The sequence below is a fragment of the Emydura macquarii genome, unplaced genomic scaffold, assembly GCF_026122565.2.
Source record: "Emydura macquarii macquarii isolate MOO-44397 ecotype Brisbane River unplaced genomic scaffold, CSIRO-AGI_Emac_v2 contig_1043, whole genome shotgun sequence".
Classification (NCBI taxonomy): Eukaryota; Metazoa; Chordata; order Testudines; family Chelidae; genus Emydura; species Emydura macquarii.
The window spans coordinates 151,518-169,651 of NW_027131180.1; the positions used below are offsets into that span (position 1 = coordinate 151,518).

The window sequence follows — 18,134 nt, forward strand, 5'->3', positions numbered from 1 at the left end:
TAAAATTAATTTTGCCTTTTTTTTTTTTTTTTTTTAAAGTTCTCTTTGGCATGGAATGTTGTGACCTCATGAGAAAGCAAAGCTGCACCCTTCTCTTCCCCCTCCCACATCTAAAGACAAACAGTTAGGACAACAAAAACTCCTTGTGTATGAATTTTGTTTTTAAATTTCAAACAATCCATTAGCTGTTAGTTCTGGGGGAGAAGATGAAGATCAACTTTGATAGTCCATATACTTTTCTTATGGCTGTAATTTGTAACAGTAATGAAAACTGTAGTTAGTTGCTGGGAAAAGGAAAACTTAACATTTCACAACCAACTTTCAAAGACATTTCTCAAAATTACTTGCGTGGAATAGTGCACTACACCTGTTTGGACAATATTTAACCATTTTATCCATGTTCCCTGCCTCCTCTTGGATTGTTGCACCCCACATAAGTTCCCACAAATTTTCATTCACAATGCAGAAGCACCTAATTATAATACAGAAATTAAGGCCTATCTGCATTTAAACACATTACCTTATGTGAATAGTTCTAGAGGTGCAAGCAGTGGGACGTCAGCTGAAAATTTAGCCCCATAAGCTTGTAATGCACAGCCACATTATCAGTTCATTCAGCTGTCAAGGTAAGCCATCAGTTATACAAAATGAGGTAGGCTACCTCCTGGCAGAGGTAATCTTGAGTATTTAGGGGATACCCATCAAAACAGAGTATTCCTCTGCTACCTCATGACTAATGATCAACAGTTTCCTGACTCTTCTCTATCCTGTTTAACATATGCATGCAATAAATAAAATCCAAACACCCCATACAGTACAATACGTGGACTGACCTTTCCAAAAGATTCCTTCGAATCTACTTAGAAACAACTGTTTATCTACTTCCTTTATATTGTTTTCATTATAAACCACAGATATCTGAAAATAACCTCTTTACTCCTTAGGAGGTCATCATCTGTAGTTGCCTATTCCTCACCTAAAGACAACCCTCTGACTCATCAAAATTGGCCACTGTGGAAAATTACTGTAATGTCACAAAGCAATTGCTGCTATTCTAGGTGAGGAATAAGCAGCAGATGACCTCTTAAGGAATTTATGTAACATTGCCAACCCCAAGTGTTAATAAATCGTGAGTCAGGCTCCCCAGAAATGGTGATTGGCTTAGATCATGATGACAGAACTGGAGCTGTTCTCTAATAATTTATGAATAATACATGTTGATCTGGTTATTGCTATCTTTACTGGATGAATATATTGGTTTAATTTAACAGGAGGCTGTAAGGATAAAAAAAAGCAGAATGTGAAAAGAATGACTTAAGATAAGCTACCCATCACCAAATTCTAGAGGCTTAAGTGACAATGTCCAAACTTTTAGCTTTGAAGAGCTTTGCTCAGCTAGCCTGCAAAACCAGTTTTGACCAGAAGGGCCAAAGCCCAGGAATACAGAAGAACAAAAGACAATAGCAGCATTTAAAAAGGGTCTCTCTCTTTCTTAAGAGAAGGGATAGGTGTTTGGGGAAAAACAGAGGCCGCCCCCCGGGGGTCTAGGCTATCATCTGGTAGTAAGATAGAGGTGAAGAACTAGCTGATTTTCAATGGAAAACAATTTTAGAGTTATGACACATGTAGGACATTGTGTTTCAAAATGGTGAAAGTGAAACTTGCCATCTAAGACGGAGGAGTCTCAGACCTGACTCAAGCAACACTGAGAACAAGGGGCATCTGTGGAGCCAGCCCAAGCCCTGGGTTTACTGTCCAGATGCAGGCTTGAGCATTTACCACGACAAAAGAACCCCAAGAAAAGTTTCTGATTAGAGGACACATGGGGCTAAAAGATGACAGTCTGTAACTATGTAAGAGAAGAAGAAAGGTATTATTCATTATGGGAGAGCACTCTGCCAGTGGCAGTGTCTCATGAAAGGTGTATCCCAGCTTTCTGGACTGGACAAACTCTGCAACGACAGTCCACTGGGTGAGAAATACCTTACTAGACAGGAAAGTAACTTGTTAATGAGTATAGGCTCTAGATGGTGGTTTATGTTTTTCCATTACTTATGCTTATTACTTACGTAAGTACTTACTTACTTATTACTTACTTACTTATTACTTATGCTTATGTTTCCAAATCCTTTTACTTGCTTTTATTTTGCATCTTTATCTCAAACTGTTAAATAAACTTCAGTTTGGTTTTATTATAGACAAATCCGAATATCTTGTCCTAAGAAAAGTGTTGAACTGAAGTGAAATCAGTGCACTGGGATGCATTGCTTCCATGGAGGCAGCAGATCCATGGACCCTGCAGCTGTCCAGAACCCAAGAGATGTGCGCTCAAGTGTGATAAAGTGGGGCATGTAAATTGCTAGCCTGCATCGAGAGAGTGGGGCTTGTGGAGCCTGGATCGGCAACAACAGCCAGTAGTTGGAGAGGGTTTCTCCAGGTGGGCACATACAAGGCTCCTCCCTGCTGTGAGCAGATGGCAGCGATTTACCCAGGGCACCTTGATTAACCCCAAGAAGTGTCACATTAAATACAGGGGCCTGGTATAAGAGTGGGATAATTGCGGAATTCCACCCAGGATAGGTGAAGGCACAAAGCCTGACACCTGAGGAGGTGCACTCAGACCAAAAAGGGGGCAGAGGTATGCTAGCCCTGTGACAATGACAATTGTGGTTATACATAAATAATTTCAGGATCTTTTGTCTGATTTCTGGTGTTTGAGTCCTTTGGGTTTGAGTTCTTCAGTCTCTCTCTACCACCAGGAAGAGTAGAAACTTAACTTTTAAAAAAAAATGACAATCATATAATTCCAGCTGGGTCTTTACGAAAAACAAAGTATTGTGAGACTTGTGATAACATTGAGAGAGTGACGACACTGCATATGTTTTTAAGCTGAGGCTTGACAAAGCCCTGGCTGGGATGATATAGCTGAGGTTAGTCCTGCTTTGAGCAGGGGGTTGGACTAGATGACCTCTGAGGTCCCTTCCAACTCTATGATTTTATATGGTAATAACCTTTTTCAGGCTTGTATGGAGGAGGAAAAGTACTAAAAAGGCCAAGACTTATAGAAAATATATCCTAGTCAGAGGTCTTTGAAATCTATTTAAAATTGCCCATATGGTGGCAGCAGGTCTTTAAATGACTGCTAGTCCATTATGTTTTCACATAAGCATTTGCATTCAAGTGCCTTTATTCAAACATACCACAGTATTTAAAGTAGTGGTTTGAGGAACTACAATAGTTTGACTTTCTTTTGTTTCTAGAGAATATATATTTAAAAACCCAGACTCAAATTTATGACCTACGGGAAACATTCCAAACTGGCAAATACCCTGATCCTACAACTAGATGCATGAGCGCAGGGGTCCACCTGCATGGAGTCAGTTGCAGGACTGGGACCTAAGTTGTTGAAACATCAGTCAGGAAAGATTTAGTTTTAAACTCTGATAACTCTCATTATTGCTACCAGAACAGCAATAATGTTGAATGACTTACATTATATAGTCCCTTTACTGCAAATGACTCCATTACACTTTATAATGTGGCTCTTTTACAGTTAAAGTGCAGCTCGCAGAGCCCCCAATGCCTCCCCCCAACCATTCTCCACCTACCAGATTGGGGTGAGGAGTTCAGGGCTTTTGTCATGCAATGGGGTGGTAGGGACAAGAGGTTTCTGCCTGGGGAGAGAAGTGGGGGCTGCCTCAGGGCTTCAGCCCCAGGGGGCACACCTGTCTGGGCTTGGGACTTCAGCTCCATCGTGGAGTAATGGGAATAGGGGCTTCTGTCTGGTGGGAGGCACCTGGCAGGCCTCCGGGCTTCCACCTTGTGGCAGGGTGGTGGAGAGGCTTGGGGCTTCTGCCCCATGCGGCGTGACTGCCATGCCCCGAGTCCCACCACCACCCCACAGGGTTTAAGCCCAGAGGCCTGGCCAGTGCGCCCCGGCTCTTGAACTTCTGAAAATTGTTGTATGTGGATCCCAGGGTCAGTAAGTTTGGCCACCCCTGTTATTAGCTATAAGTCCTGATCCAAAGCCCATTGAAGTCAATGGGAATCTTTCCTCGATGAGCCCAATGTTCTCACTTTCATCATATGAACAGTCCCACAGATTTTAATAAAATTACTTACATGAGTAATGTCAGCTGGAAATTGCCCTCTGTGGGCAGCATATAATCATCATTTCACCAGGCAGTGAAATACAGAAGTTGTTTAGCAGAGAGGAAATAAAGAGTAGCAAGATGTTTTAGGGAGAGCAAGGAACAGAATGATGTAACAGCCTTATTGTGCAAAATATTTTTATGAGATCTAATTTGTATTTAAACTGATTGCAAAACAAGCTGTAGTGGCATAAAATTACATGAAAAAAGAAATACACACCCGACATTAGGAAAAATTTCTTAGCAGTCCCCCTCTAAATAACAACAATCCATTTTACAAACCTTTCCTGGAAGGATGCCACTGCTATGTTTTGGTGTACTGTTGGCATATCTTCACTGAAGAACAAAAAGGGGTGTTATTAACTAAGTAACTCTAGTTAGCTAACTAAAATTAAAATCTTAATGAAGACAAGGCAGCCACAGTTATAACATGTGTTAGCAGGTCAAGTTAAAACCCAGGTTCACTGTAGGCTTTAACAGTAGCTGCACACTAGTGTTAAAGCCACAGTTGCCTGCCTTGTCCTCACTAGGATTTTAACTTGAGTTAAGACAACTTTATTTTTTTTCAGTGCAAACGTGACCTGTCTGTTAAGGATAAGACCTTCTGAAAACTACAAGACCTCAACATTTACCCTCCCTCCCATCTTCTGCAATATGTGCCTTGGGACAGTCAGCACTTCCAAACCAACTTATCTCTATTGTCATAAAGGAATCAAGATGAAAACATGCCCCCCGCCTCTCCCCAGTGAATTAGTTCTCTATTATTTAAAGCTTTCAAAATAAAACAAAAGTATCATGAAGCACATTCACTGGTTAACAGATGGCCAGTGCATATTACAGGAGTCAAAGAATCTGTGCTACTGCATTCTGCAAGAGCTGCAAATTATAAGTGGTTCTTAAAGGTTGCCCTCAGTACAACTCACAGTTAATACTAATACCATAACAAATAAATTACTGAATTTTCAAAACTGACTTTACAGACAACAAAGACACAGATTACAGTGGCAAGTTCTATCTCCAGAAGAAAAGGTCATAACTTCAAAAAAAAAAAAAAATGGGGGGGGAGGGGAGAGGGCAGGGGAAGAGCACTGTACTTAACCATCAACAAAACATGGGCTTCGATATTCAGCTCCCAGTAAAAAATGAAGGCCCCCCCCATGAAGGGCCTATCCATCCACAATCATCAACAAACAGGGAAATTTCCAAATAAACAAGATCTTCCAAAAGTCTTCCCCCATCCAAAAAGCAACACTTCCAATCTTTTCCACGTACAGCATGAACTAGGTGCCCTATACCCACTCATTAATTTAGGCCACACACCAGAACAGCACCGTACAGGAATCAGTGATCAAAGAGACGGTAATATAGAACCATTTTATTTACAGTTTTGATGGCCGTCGAGGGAGAAGAAGGTCTCTATTACTTGAATCCACACATCTTTTAAGATATCCATAAACAAACTGCAAATCAGATGTGTGTAAAAAGACTTCCCCTAAAACACCTCTGACATTAAGCATGTAGCCTGATATGGAACAAAGTGAAAAGTCATTACAAATTCAATGGAACACTCAGTTATTGGTTTCTTTTCCGATAAAAAGTTTGCAACTCTTTTGAAGAGTCTCTTCAAAATGCTGTTCCTAAGACCATCTTCCTGACCTGTTAGTTTAACCCCTTTTTCTGTCCCTCCTCTACTTCTCCTTTATCCACTGCATCAAATACACGATTGCCTTCAAGGTCTTTCACAGTTCAGCTCCATCCTCCTGATCCTCTCTATTATCTTGTCATCAGCCTTCTCCTTTGCTCTGCCAATGAGGAAAGTCTCAGCCACCTGCTTGTCTGGTTCTCCCATAAGCAGCTACACCTTCTTCCACGTCATCCCTGATGTGTAAATCACTGTCCCTACCCAAAACCTGCAACGCCATGACTCAGGCTCCTCCCTGCTCACTTCTATTCAGCACTGGGTAAAGCATAGGAACGCTAAGCCCTGCTTCAGGGCACCACCAGAATCTCAGTTTTTGTTGCAAAATAAATAAATAATATGTTTCTGGCCCTTATTGCGAAGAAAAGCTTGAAAGCATGACCTGAGTGTAACTATGGCAGTGATGACCCCTTAAGTCTGCAGTAAGCCTGGACCAATCACCCAGAATGGTTTTAACACCTGACTTGTGTGTTATATCCAAGACCTACTGATCTTGGGTGGGGGAGGGAGGAGGTGCCAACACCATTCTAGGAGAGGACTCAGTGTAGCAGAAGGAGGGGAGTGCAGCAGTCCTGACCCATCCACCCACTCAGATACACCCTGGCTGCTATGATAAGTACTGGAGGGTCCTCTTCTGCCAACCCTGATTCTCCAGTGAGAGAGGGAGCCTCTGTTGCTCCTGAGGTTGAGGAGATGTGCCATGGTGTGCATAGGGCCTCTGACTGTCCTACTTCTACTGTGATGCCTATAGGCTGACAGTGGCTATGCAGGCTGCAATTTGAGACTATGGCGACTGATCCGCTTCTATATCTCCATTATTAAACAAAACAAATATTCCGCAACTACGAATTGTGCACACAGCTAGTCTATGAAACAATTATGCTTATATTACTGTTATCCCATTCTCCTTCCCCCCATTTGTATGTTTCACCAGTCTGTCATGACGTGTCAGATGAGGAGTGTCAGCTCTTAGAGACAGTGACTGCCTTTTGCTGTGTGTCTGTTCAGTGCCGAGCAAGGTGGGTCCTTTGAGCTAGGTGAGGATAACAACAGCGAGTAGCAAACTTGTATGCATACCACCAACTTTAAAATAATTTCTCAGTCCCTCCACACAGAGTAATTATATCCCCATACACACCTTAAATTACTCGTATTCCGAAAAAGATTATTCACATGGGGTGTTAAACTGGCATAGTTATAGCAGTATAATGCAAGTTGAATTCCCCATGTAGACAAGTCTTGAGAGTATTTTATTAAGATATTATGAGAGTCCTTTACATGTTATGATTTAACCCAGTGGTTCTCAAAGTGTGGGGTGGGCCCCACTGGGGGTACATGAGATGGATCATGGGGGAGGGGGCGCAGAGCAGTGGACAGAGCCAGTCCAGCTTCACACTCCCCGGAGACGGAAGCAGCCACCGCCGCCCACCTCTGCAGCAGCAGCAGTCCCCTGCCGCTGCTGGGCACGCTCCCTGCGCTGCTGCTGCTTGCGCTGCTGCCTCTGCTGCCCGCTTCCTGCGCTGCTGCCAGTGATTGCTGCTCCCCACTGCCACTGCTCCCTGCATTGCTGCTGCCGCGCTCCCCACTTGGCGTGCTGTAGGCCCTTTCTTTTTTCCTGAAAGGTGGAGTTCGGGGAAAAGGGGGGTGCAACTGTTAGGGTCTACAGTGCAGGAAGCGCCCCCCCAACAATCACTGCCCCCCTTCCTCCAAACCCCCCTTTTCAGGAAAAAACCAGGGCCTACAGCGCCACAAGCACTCCCCTGTTTTTTTCTGAAAGGGCCCTCCCCTTGAGAAAAGAAGTATAAAGGGGGAGCGATTCAAGAGAAGTGGGGAGGCGCGATTGTTAGACAAAAGTCCACAAGGGGGCTTCATTTAAAAAGTCTGAGAACCATTGGTTTAACCCATCATATAATGCCATCAAGAAAAATACAACTGGACAGTAAAGACCAAATCCAATTCATTAGAAGAATGTAGATACTTTTAAATACATTATCTGTATGAACCCACTCAGGGAGTTCAATTAATCAGTTGTCTTAAGGATCAAGATAATTTTCAACACAGAAAATTATGAAAATACAATAGAGACCATAGAAAATTGTGTGTAACTGACTTTCTAACAAAATTAAAGTACTTCAAATGCACTACTTCATTTTAAAAGTCTGATATTTTTCATGAAAATGCAACATAACGTATTCCTAGGCTACAGGATGTAGCTTCCAAATAACAACTACCCCAAGATAACAACTGCTTCAAAACTAGGAGCCAGCCCAGTACTATTTTTAAAATAGCCTTAAATAAATATGATTGAAAAGGAACAGTAATAAAATAATTCTAAAATGACTTTTATTCAACCAGAAAGCAGAATAGAAAGTAATACATACTTTGCCTATCACATAACCACTGTGGTATTCAGGAGGTACTTGGACCCGAAGAAAAGTTTTGTGGTTGGCAACTGCAGCCTACTCCAAATTGAAATGGAACAGCATGGAAAAATAAAGAACAGGGAAGCATACAAATAATAAAAAAAGAAAGACAGACATATGACACATGAAGAGAGAAGTTATTAGAGAGAGATACAATGGAAGATGAAAATACATACAGCAATTTTATATATAGTCTTTAAGCTCAAGGAAGCTTGCAGAAATGACAATATAACTACAGTACTATATTAGTTACCAGGAAGGCAAGGTTTGCCAGCATATACTCTTATTTTATTGCTGACATGCTTTCAGAGAAGTCTTATTTACAATCACTAGCTAGATTACTACATGAATAATTAACTACATACAATAACATATATACAACGGAGGCAAACTTTTGGGCCTAAGCACCCTGGAGAAGCAGCTGGCAGACTAGAGGCCGTGCCAGGGCGCTGGATGGCTTCCCTTTGGGATGCTGGTTGGAGTCTGCTCGCCCTCACCCCCAACTCCCCTGTGTGCATGAGAAATAAAGAGAAGGAGCCACCAAAAAAAAAAAAAAAAAACTTTACCTTTTGCAATTCTAGACCTCTTTGCTCTTAAATATATATCATTAACTTGCATTAGCATATTTTTCACATTTAATATGTACAGAGTATTAAAATCAGAGGTATGTTATAGGCATGTTTAATGCATAGAAAGACTTCTAATTATATTTTAATAGGTTACTTGTTACTTTATACTACTTTCCTCAAAGAAACCCACTAACAAAGGGGTTGTTTTTGTTTGTTTTAAACTTTGTATGTCTGTATTTAAAGAGTCTCTAATCCTAAATTAAACAGTTTTCTTTTGTGTGTTTTTCTGGGAAGTCTTTGAAATAGGTTTTCTGCTTCAGATGCTTCTCTAGAAATATACTTAACATTTTGAATTTTAAAATTACGACGTCATACAAACTTTTATGAAGTGTGGTTACAGTAAAAAAAAGAATATGCAAAATTACTAATTTAAAATACTTTCTCAACAAGATCCATACTGCATTACTATAGAATGCACTGATTGCTGTAGTCTCTGGGCTCCCATTTTATTGGAGCCACTAATTGTGTAAGGCACTACACAATGTAAGTATAGGTGTCAGAATTTGTCCCTGTATATTTAGCTTTCCTGAAGATTTATTAATGTCAGGTAATATTTACAATCTAATTAAGTGACTATTGAAACTTTACACAAGTTTTCTACCTAGACAGTAATATAACAATTTCTTGTGGCAATGATGGTAGGTGAAATCCTGCCCTATTGAATGCAATGGAAGTTTTACTATTGATTTCTATAGAGGCAGGATTTCACTCACTGTCTGTAATAAAGAACTACCACTGTGCTTGTTTCATAGCCCATTCGAGTCAATGGAAAGTCTCCCATTGACTTCACTGGACTTTGGATCAGGTCTGTAGATATTTAGTAACATAACCAGCTTGATTTATAGATTTCTTTTAAAATCTGTGTTAATTTTCTTTAAATACCTTCACCAAAATAAGTGAATACCAGATTGTTATTCTAAATCATTAAAAACCACCAATTTAAGGAAAAATCAGGTATCAACTATTTCTCTCCTAGTATCTCCATGTTCTATTTTTGTCTTCATTATCCATTTGTAAGCTTCTATAGGACAATGCTATTATTAGGAATAGCCAGCATGGATTTGTCAAGAACAAATCATGTCAAACCAATCTAATTTCCTTTTTGAGAGTTACCAGCCTCCGGGATGAAGGGAAGTTGTAGGCATGATATATCTTAATTTTTAGTAAGGCTTCTGACACAGTTCCACATGACATTCTCATTAGCGAACTAGGGAAATGAGGTCTAGATGAAATTACTATAAAGTGGGTGCACATCTGTCAGAAAGAGCGTACTCACAGAGTAGTTAACAATGGTTCATGGTCAAACCAAGAGGGTATATCTAGTAGGGTCCTGCAGGGGTCAGTTCTGGGTCTGATACTATTCAATATTTTCATTAATGACGTGGATAATGGAGTGGAGAGTATGCTTATAAAATTTGCAGATGATACCAATTGGAAGTGGTTGCAAGCACTCTGGAGGACAGGATTAGAATTCAAAATGACCATTACAAATTAGATAATCGGTCTGAAATTCAATAAAAGACCAGTGCAAAGTACTACAGCTTAGGAAGGAAAAATCAAATACACAACTATAAAATGGGAATACTAGCTAGACAATAGTACTGCTGGAAAGGATCTGGGGTTTATACTGGATCACAAATTGAATGAGAGTCAACAACGTGATGCCGTTGCAAAAGAAGGCTAATATCTTTCTGGGGCATATTAACAAGAGTGTTGTATGTAAGACACTGGAGGTGATTGTCCAACTTTACTTGGCACTGACGAGGCCTGAGTTGAAGTATTACATCCAATTCTGGGCACCACACTTTAGAAAAGATATGGACAAACTGGAGAGAGTTGAGAAGAGAGCAACAAAAATTATAGAAGGTTCAGAAAACCTTACCTATGAGAAAAGGTTAAAAAACCAGGCACATTTAGTTTTGAGAAAAGAAGACTGAGGGGGAACCTGATGATAGTCTTTAAATACGTTAAGGGCCATTATAAAGAGGACAATGAACAATTGCTCTCCATGTCCACTGAAGGTAGAACAAGAAGTAATGGGCTTAATCTGCAGAAAGGGAGATTTAGGTTAAATATTAAGAAAAACTTTCTAATTATAAGAGCAATTAAGATCTGGACCAGGCTTCCAAAGGAAGCTGTGGAATCCCCATCACTGGAGATTTTTAATAACAGATTAAACAAACATCTGTCAGGGATAGTCTAGGTTCATTTAGTCCTGCCTCAGCACAGGGGACTTGACTTGATGACCTCTCGTGGTCCCTTCCAGACAGACATTTTTGTGATTCTAGAATTAGTTTCCAGGATAGGCTGTATATAAAACTCACCATCCCTCACTGCTCACCTTCAAATAAACCAAATGCATCCCACCATCATAGAATCATAGAAGTGTGGGACTGGAAGGAACCTAGAGAGGTCATCTAGTCCAGTCCCCTACACTCAAGGCAGGACTAAGTAATAACTAGACAACTCCTGACAGGTTTTATATATCATGAAGGATGTGCAGTCAGGGCCAAAACTATTCTGGAAAGCACTGTCCATCTGCCCCTTGATTCTAGTAATCTTTTAAAAAGCCTTAATTAATCCCACTTCTTTCTATGTCTTGTGTTTTCTACATCCTGTGCCTTCGTTTTCATTACATCTAACGAAATTTTCTGACTCTTGATTCTTCATCCAAAAAATGACAAATTTGTTAGAAATTTTTTTGTGAAAAATCTTCCCAGTTTTTGACCATCTCTGATTTTCATGTTTTTCTGAAGTTGCATTCCTACAATCAACCAGTAGTGATCTGGAGAAAGGAAGTTAGGAAGTCTAATGAAACACTGAAGTTCATCCTTGCCCTCTAAGGATGAATACATTATCCCCACACACTCTCACAACATGAAGTCCAAAAATATAACCTCAAGCCAGCTTCCAAACCTTCATCTCTTCATGGTAACGCAGAGAGATGAGACTGTTTCACAAAGCTGGATATTAGTGATTTATTTTAGAGATAACTACTTTGACAGAAACAGTAGAGCTGTGCATACATCACATCGGAGTGAAATAAGCAGCTGACTACCCTTAAGGCTACAATCAGTTCTACACAAAAAGAACCACCTAATTGAAGGGACATGGAGAATTTTGACCTTTAGTTACATGCTAGGGTGATTCTGTCTTGGGAACTGAGCTCCCAATTGTATCATGCATGCTTTAAACATCTCAGTGGGGCAGTAAACTAGCAATACAGAATTTTAATTGCTTGCTTTGGGGGAATTGAACATAATCTTATCCCAATCTTATCTTAAAATATTTCATTACTGATGTTGGAAGCTACATCCCCAGTTTTCCCACCCGTATACTTTTCAACTAATAAGTTACTGAATTTATGTTGCAATCTTATCACTCGACCTTACAGAGCTGCTCTGTGGTTTTCATATTTCAGCTGTGGACACAGGCCAAATCCCAAATGAACTGCTGAACTGTTTTCAACAGTGTTCTCAGTTTATGTTCAACTTTCCTTCTGCTCCCTCGTTTCCCTGATGTAGAGTTAGTATAATGAATTACATTTTCCTTAAAGGGAAAACATTGGTCATCATTTTTCTAGGTTTACTTATTTATTTAGGATGAAGAAACAAGCACTGGAAAGGAAACATCTACTCCACTCCTTGATGGGTTTCAACCACTGTTTTACACTGTGATCTTCTTTGTCCTTTTTATAGAATTTGAGATTTCCAGAATAAAGAGCAACATTGAAATATTAAGTCATTAGGGGCAAGGATTCCACATAGTGGCTCTGCACCATAACATACACCACACAGGGAACGGAAAATAGGGGATGATGGGGTTAGGGGCAGTTTCAATTGCCCTCTTCTCCCAGCAAAGCATATGTGATCGCAGGCATCACTATTGCCTGAAGACTGCAGTAGCAGTTCTGTGGATTCTCTGTGGCTCAGGTCAGGGATGGGAAGAAAGACCAGTCAATTTATGTTGGGCACTAGGGCAAGGGTTTCACTAGGTTAAACCAGAAACAAACAAACAAACAAAAAACAAACACCCCAGCAGCAGCACTAATTCTAATGTAAATATTCACCATTTAAACCTAAAGGGTTAAGTAGCAATTCACTTCTTTTCACTTGTATTTACATTTACAGGGACACTGTAATTAATTATGTAAGAAGTGAAGTGACTTTCCTTATCCAGAAGCTTCAAATGAAGCACTGGTAGAATATTATAACAGTGACAATAAGCAGTCTTGTCTACAGCATGCTGCTACTTCTGGAGCGGAAAAAGCAGACTCTTGTTTATGCTGAGAGACAGTAATTTCAGTTTAGTTATAAAACTCAGATCTACTAGTGTAATTAGTTTGTTAATTTAACAACATTGTAACACTAATCTCAGATAAAACTGATCAGCGATAACAAATTAAGGAAATACATTTAAATATAATCTATTATCTAATTTCAAGCAAGCCATATTTTCTTTTTCAAAAAAAGTCAAGAATACATGCCTGGTACTTAACATTAGTAACTCTCTGAGATGCTTTTTTTTTTTTTTTTTTTGATAAAATGCCAGTAAACACTTCAGTAAAAGGTAACAGGAGTTACTATAACTTGGATCAGGCTTTTGTGATCAGTCCTGAATGAAGGGGCAGCACATAACTGGACCATACCAAGAGAAAACCCCAGAAGAAACTGTCTCCATCACAATTCTTCCTCTGCTCCCCTCTTTTTCTGGGAAGGGATGCAGTCAGTGTAGCCCTTGAAAGGGTCAGTTTATTTATTTCTCCTCCTAGGCAGCTACTCAGGCCAGCTAGAGGGTAGGTGCGGTTCAGAAACAAGGTTCCACTGATTCCCCATACCCTTATTTGCAGGGGGCATATTCAGAGATAGTAATGAGCACATTCCATACCACATCAGGAGGTAAAATGGGCCTTACCAGGCAGGCCAAGCAAATGGGGTTGGGGGCCCTGCACGCTTTACTCATGTTCTTAGCCTAATCTAGCCCTATATGTGTTGGTCTACACAAAGTAGCTTTTTTATCTACACAGTGTGTTATAGTTACCAAATTTAATCTGTAACTCCAATTAGTGTTCTAAAACTGCTTATTTTCAAAGAAAAAATAATACGTTCATGTCTTTATTCTTGCACTGTAGATGCAAAATAGAATTAAAGTTTTGGGTGTATGTGCAAATGGAAACAAAAGGTTTCAGATCTGTACAGATTAACAGTCAGTTCTCAACCTTAGTACAGTATTAAATTGGGAATGGCCACTTATGTGATCTGAAGTGTCATAAATTACGTAACTGCAGAAGGAACTAAATGATCCTTTAACATTAGTCCACATATAATGAAATACAACTAAAACACCCAAAAATGTGTTTTATTTTGGACTGGGTTTTCTGGTCTGTTTAATTTTAGTTGATATTAAGAACATGTAATAACTTTGATTTGAGAACCAAGCTTTTGCATTCATAAGTAATTTTTTTTGAGAACCATGAATCTCTCTCTACATGTTTCATAGAATTTAAAATGCATCCCTGCAAAAATAATAATACTTTTTAAATATGTTGTCTTGGTTGTCCATCTACAGTATATAATCATAGTTAAAATCTCTCTCAAGCTTTTTTCCTAGACCACCAGAATCATGTAGTTAAATAAAAATCTACTGCGTACATCCTTCCCAGCAGTCACAAAGACAAACTACTTTTTGAAACTATCACCAACAACATACTTTGGAGTGGGAGGCAGCATGATTCCAGTATCTTACACTGCACCTAAAGAAAGTAGCCTTCTTTTGATTACATTATAGCAACTACTACATGACTTGGCAGACCCACTTACGCAATACTGAGTGGTATTTTTCATGTTAGTCACTTCAAATGAAATAATTTGTGGCATCCTCACATTATGTTAAAAAAAAAATAGGATTTAATACTTACTGTGTTTTTCTGAGATACCATGTCCTGGAAAACAAAGAGATCAAGGAAAAGTTTAGGCACGTTTGCCTGGATTATTATTTTCAATAAAAATAATTTAAATAGCACTATAAATGTACATGCTGCTTTACAGAGAAAGCCGTATTTCCTGCCTCAATAAATTTACAAACTAAGATAGACAAGAAAGAGCATAACAGTTCACATAAGGGAAGCTGCCCTGAGGAGACCCAGGAAGGCTTTATAGATAAAGTTATCTTCAAGGAGGGATCAAAAGGAAAGGAAAAGCATGCTTGGCGGACAAGAAGAAGGAGAATAAGAGATGCTTGAGAGTGGAAAAAAGATGAAAGAAGGACTGGAAAAGGTTCTGTGTGTGAGTAGGGAAGAGAAGCAGAGTCTTAAGTAGAGAACAATGAGACGAGTTGATTTGAGAAGAGACAGAAGGATAGTGAAAAGCCTCCCGTTAGGAGCCTGAGTGTGAGAAGAGTAAGTAGAAATTAGCAATGGCATTTTGGACAGAACTGGAATGGGAAGAAGTACAAAGTAGAGTTATAGTAATCAAGACAGGAGAAGACCAAGGCATGGAAGTATTGATGCCGTTAGACCAGGCACTGATAAGACAATCTGTAGTACTGTGTACAATTCTGGTCACCATAAGAACAGCCATACTGGGTCAGTCCAATGTTCCATCTAGCTCAGTAACCTGTCTTTTGACAGTGGCCAATGCCAGATGCTTTAGAGCATTAGTTTCTCAACCTGTGGTATGTGTACCCCTGGGGGTACGCAAGACACAGGCAGGGGGTATCTAGGAAAAACAGAGTGAAGGAGAGGCAGGTGGCAGCTGCCAACTTTTGGGGAAGCCAGGCAGCAGAAGCCCACTTCCCACTCGGTCCCAGCTACCAGATGGGAGGCAGGCGGCAGCCGCTGGCTTTTGGGGAAGGTGCACAGCAGCCGCCCACCTCCCGCCCAGTCCCAGCTCCCAGCTGGAGAGCAAGCGGCAGCCCCCAGCTTTTGGGGAAGCCAGGCAGCAGCCCCCTGCTTCCCGCCTGGTCACAGCTCCCATCTGGGAGGCAGGCGGCAGCTGCTAGCTTCTGGGGGAGGCAGGCAGCTCCCACCCGCACCCCAGCTCCAAGCTGAGGGACAGCCTCCAGCACCTCGGCTTGAAGACAGGCAGCAGCCACCTGCCCACATCCCTGGGTCCCAGCCGGCGCAGAAGCCTCCTCTGCCCCAGCTCGGATTGGGTGGCAGCCCCCCTCCCTGGCTCAAAGCCCAGTGCCCAGAAAACTTGTCAATTTCACTGCTCTATGACAGCCCCAGCTTTTCCTGTCTCTTTCTCTCGCCCTCCTTCCCTGTCTCTCTCTCTCGCCCTTTCCTCCTCTCAAATCTAGGGCATAAAATTTGGCACGGAGCTTTATATTCCCCAGCATTGGCATGCGCTCAAAGCCTCCTAGCTTTCGCCAACATCACCTCTAGCCCAGGTACATACTTGAGTTGTGCACCCCTGGTGTAAAGGTGGTAACCCTACCCACACTAGATCTGACATCTGTCATTATATACGTCCGTATATACTCAGCCCTTCTTCCAACATATGACTCACATTAGTCTGTAAATATAAAATCCTGTGGAAAATTGAGTATTGGGGTACTTATTAAAATTTTCAGAAGTTAGGGGGTACTTGCTATTTAAAAGGTTGAGAAACACTGCTTTAGAGGGTATGAACAGAACAGGGAAATTATCAAGAGATCCATCCCCTGTCATCCAATCTCAGTTTCTAGCAGTTAGAGGCTTAGGACACGCAGAGCATGGGGTTGCAACCCTGATCATTTTGGCTAACCACCATTGATGGACCTATGCTCCATGAACTTATCTAAGAGCAGATCTACACTACAAACTTGCATCATCACAGCTGTGCATCAATGCAGCTGCACCATTCTAGCGCTTCTGGTGAAGACACTCTAAGCTGATGGGAGAGACCTTTCCCGCCAGCTTAATATACATTTTTACACCCCTGAGCAATGTAGTTATCCTGAAGTAAGTGTGTAGAGACATAGCCTAATTCTTTTTTGAACCCAGTTATATTTTTGACTTTCACAACCACCCCTGGCAACAGGTTCCACAGTTTGACTGCCTATGGTGTGAAGAAATATTTCCTTCTGTTTGTTTTAAACCTGCTACCTATACATTTAATTGAGTGACCTCTGGTTCCTGTGTTATGTGAAGGGATAAATAACACTTCCATATATACTTTCTCCATACCACTTGATTTTATAGACCTCTATCATATCCCCCTGTAGTTGTCTCTTTTCCAAGCTGAAAAGTCCCAATCTTTTTAATCGCTCCTCATATAGAAGCTGGTTCCTAACATTCTCTTAGCTTTTTTGACTGCCTCTTCACATTGAGCAGATAATTTCAGAGAACCATCCACAATGACTCCATGATCTCTTTCATGAGTGGTAACAGCTAATTTAGACCCTATTATTTTGTATTCTTGGGATTATGTTTTCCAATGTGCATTACTCTGCAGTTATCAACAGTGAATTTTCATCTGCCATTTTATTGCCCAGTCATCCAGTTTTGTGACATTCTTTTATAACGCTTCACAATCTGCTTTGGACTTAACTATCTTGAGTAATTTTGTATTGTCTTTAAATTTTACCACCTCACTCTTTACCCCTTTTTCCTAATCACTTATGGATATATTGAATAACTCTGGTTCCAGTACAGATTCCCAGGAACATTGCTATTTACCTCCACTACTGCCCATTTATTCCTGCCCTTCTTTAATAGTTACAGATCCATGAGAGAACCTTCCCTTTTATCCCCTGACATCTTACTTTGCTTAAGAAACTTTGGTGACGGACCTTGGCAAAGGCTTTCTGAAAGTCCAAGTACACTATATCTACTGGATCCATATTTGTTGATCCCTTCTAAGAATTCTAACAGATTGGTGAGGCATGATTTCCCTTTACAAAAGCCATGTTGAATCTTCCTCAACAAACTGTGTTCATTTATGTGTCTGATAATTCTGTTCTTTACTATAGTTTCAACCAATTTGCCTGGTACTGAAGTTAGGCTTATTAGTGTGCAATTGCCAGGATTGCCTCTGGATCCTTTTTAAAAAATTGGCATCACATTAGCTATCCTTCAGTCATCTGGTGCAGAAGCTGATTTAAGTGACAGGTTACATACCATAGTTCAAGAAAGATGGGTTTAAACTGAAACAGGTGCAGAGAAGAGTTCTAAGAATGATCAGGAGAATGGAGGGCCTATCTTATCTTATCAGAAGACACTGGAAGAGTTTGGTTTGTTTAGTCTCACAGA

At 40.6% G+C, this 18,134-nt stretch overlaps 1 protein-coding gene across 3 annotated transcripts in view; it reads right to left on the minus strand.

Moving 5' to 3' along the window:
• Positions 1 to 18,134, minus strand: part of MAP3K15 (mitogen-activated protein kinase kinase kinase 15) — a 169,596-nt gene that overhangs the window by 83,726 nt on the left and 67,736 nt on the right. For 2 of the 3 annotated variants that reach the window (XM_067544996.1, XM_067544998.1), the window contains exons 3-4: positions 14,820 to 14,843; positions 8,232 to 8,309 (exon numbers count right to left, since the gene is read on the minus strand). In XM_067544996.1, the coding sequence (XP_067401097.1) occupies positions 8,232 to 8,309; positions 14,820 to 14,843 (102 nt within the window). The remainder of the gene's footprint in view (positions 1 to 8,231; positions 8,310 to 14,819; positions 14,844 to 18,134) is intronic. The other variant, XM_067544997.1, reaches the window with a different exon arrangement.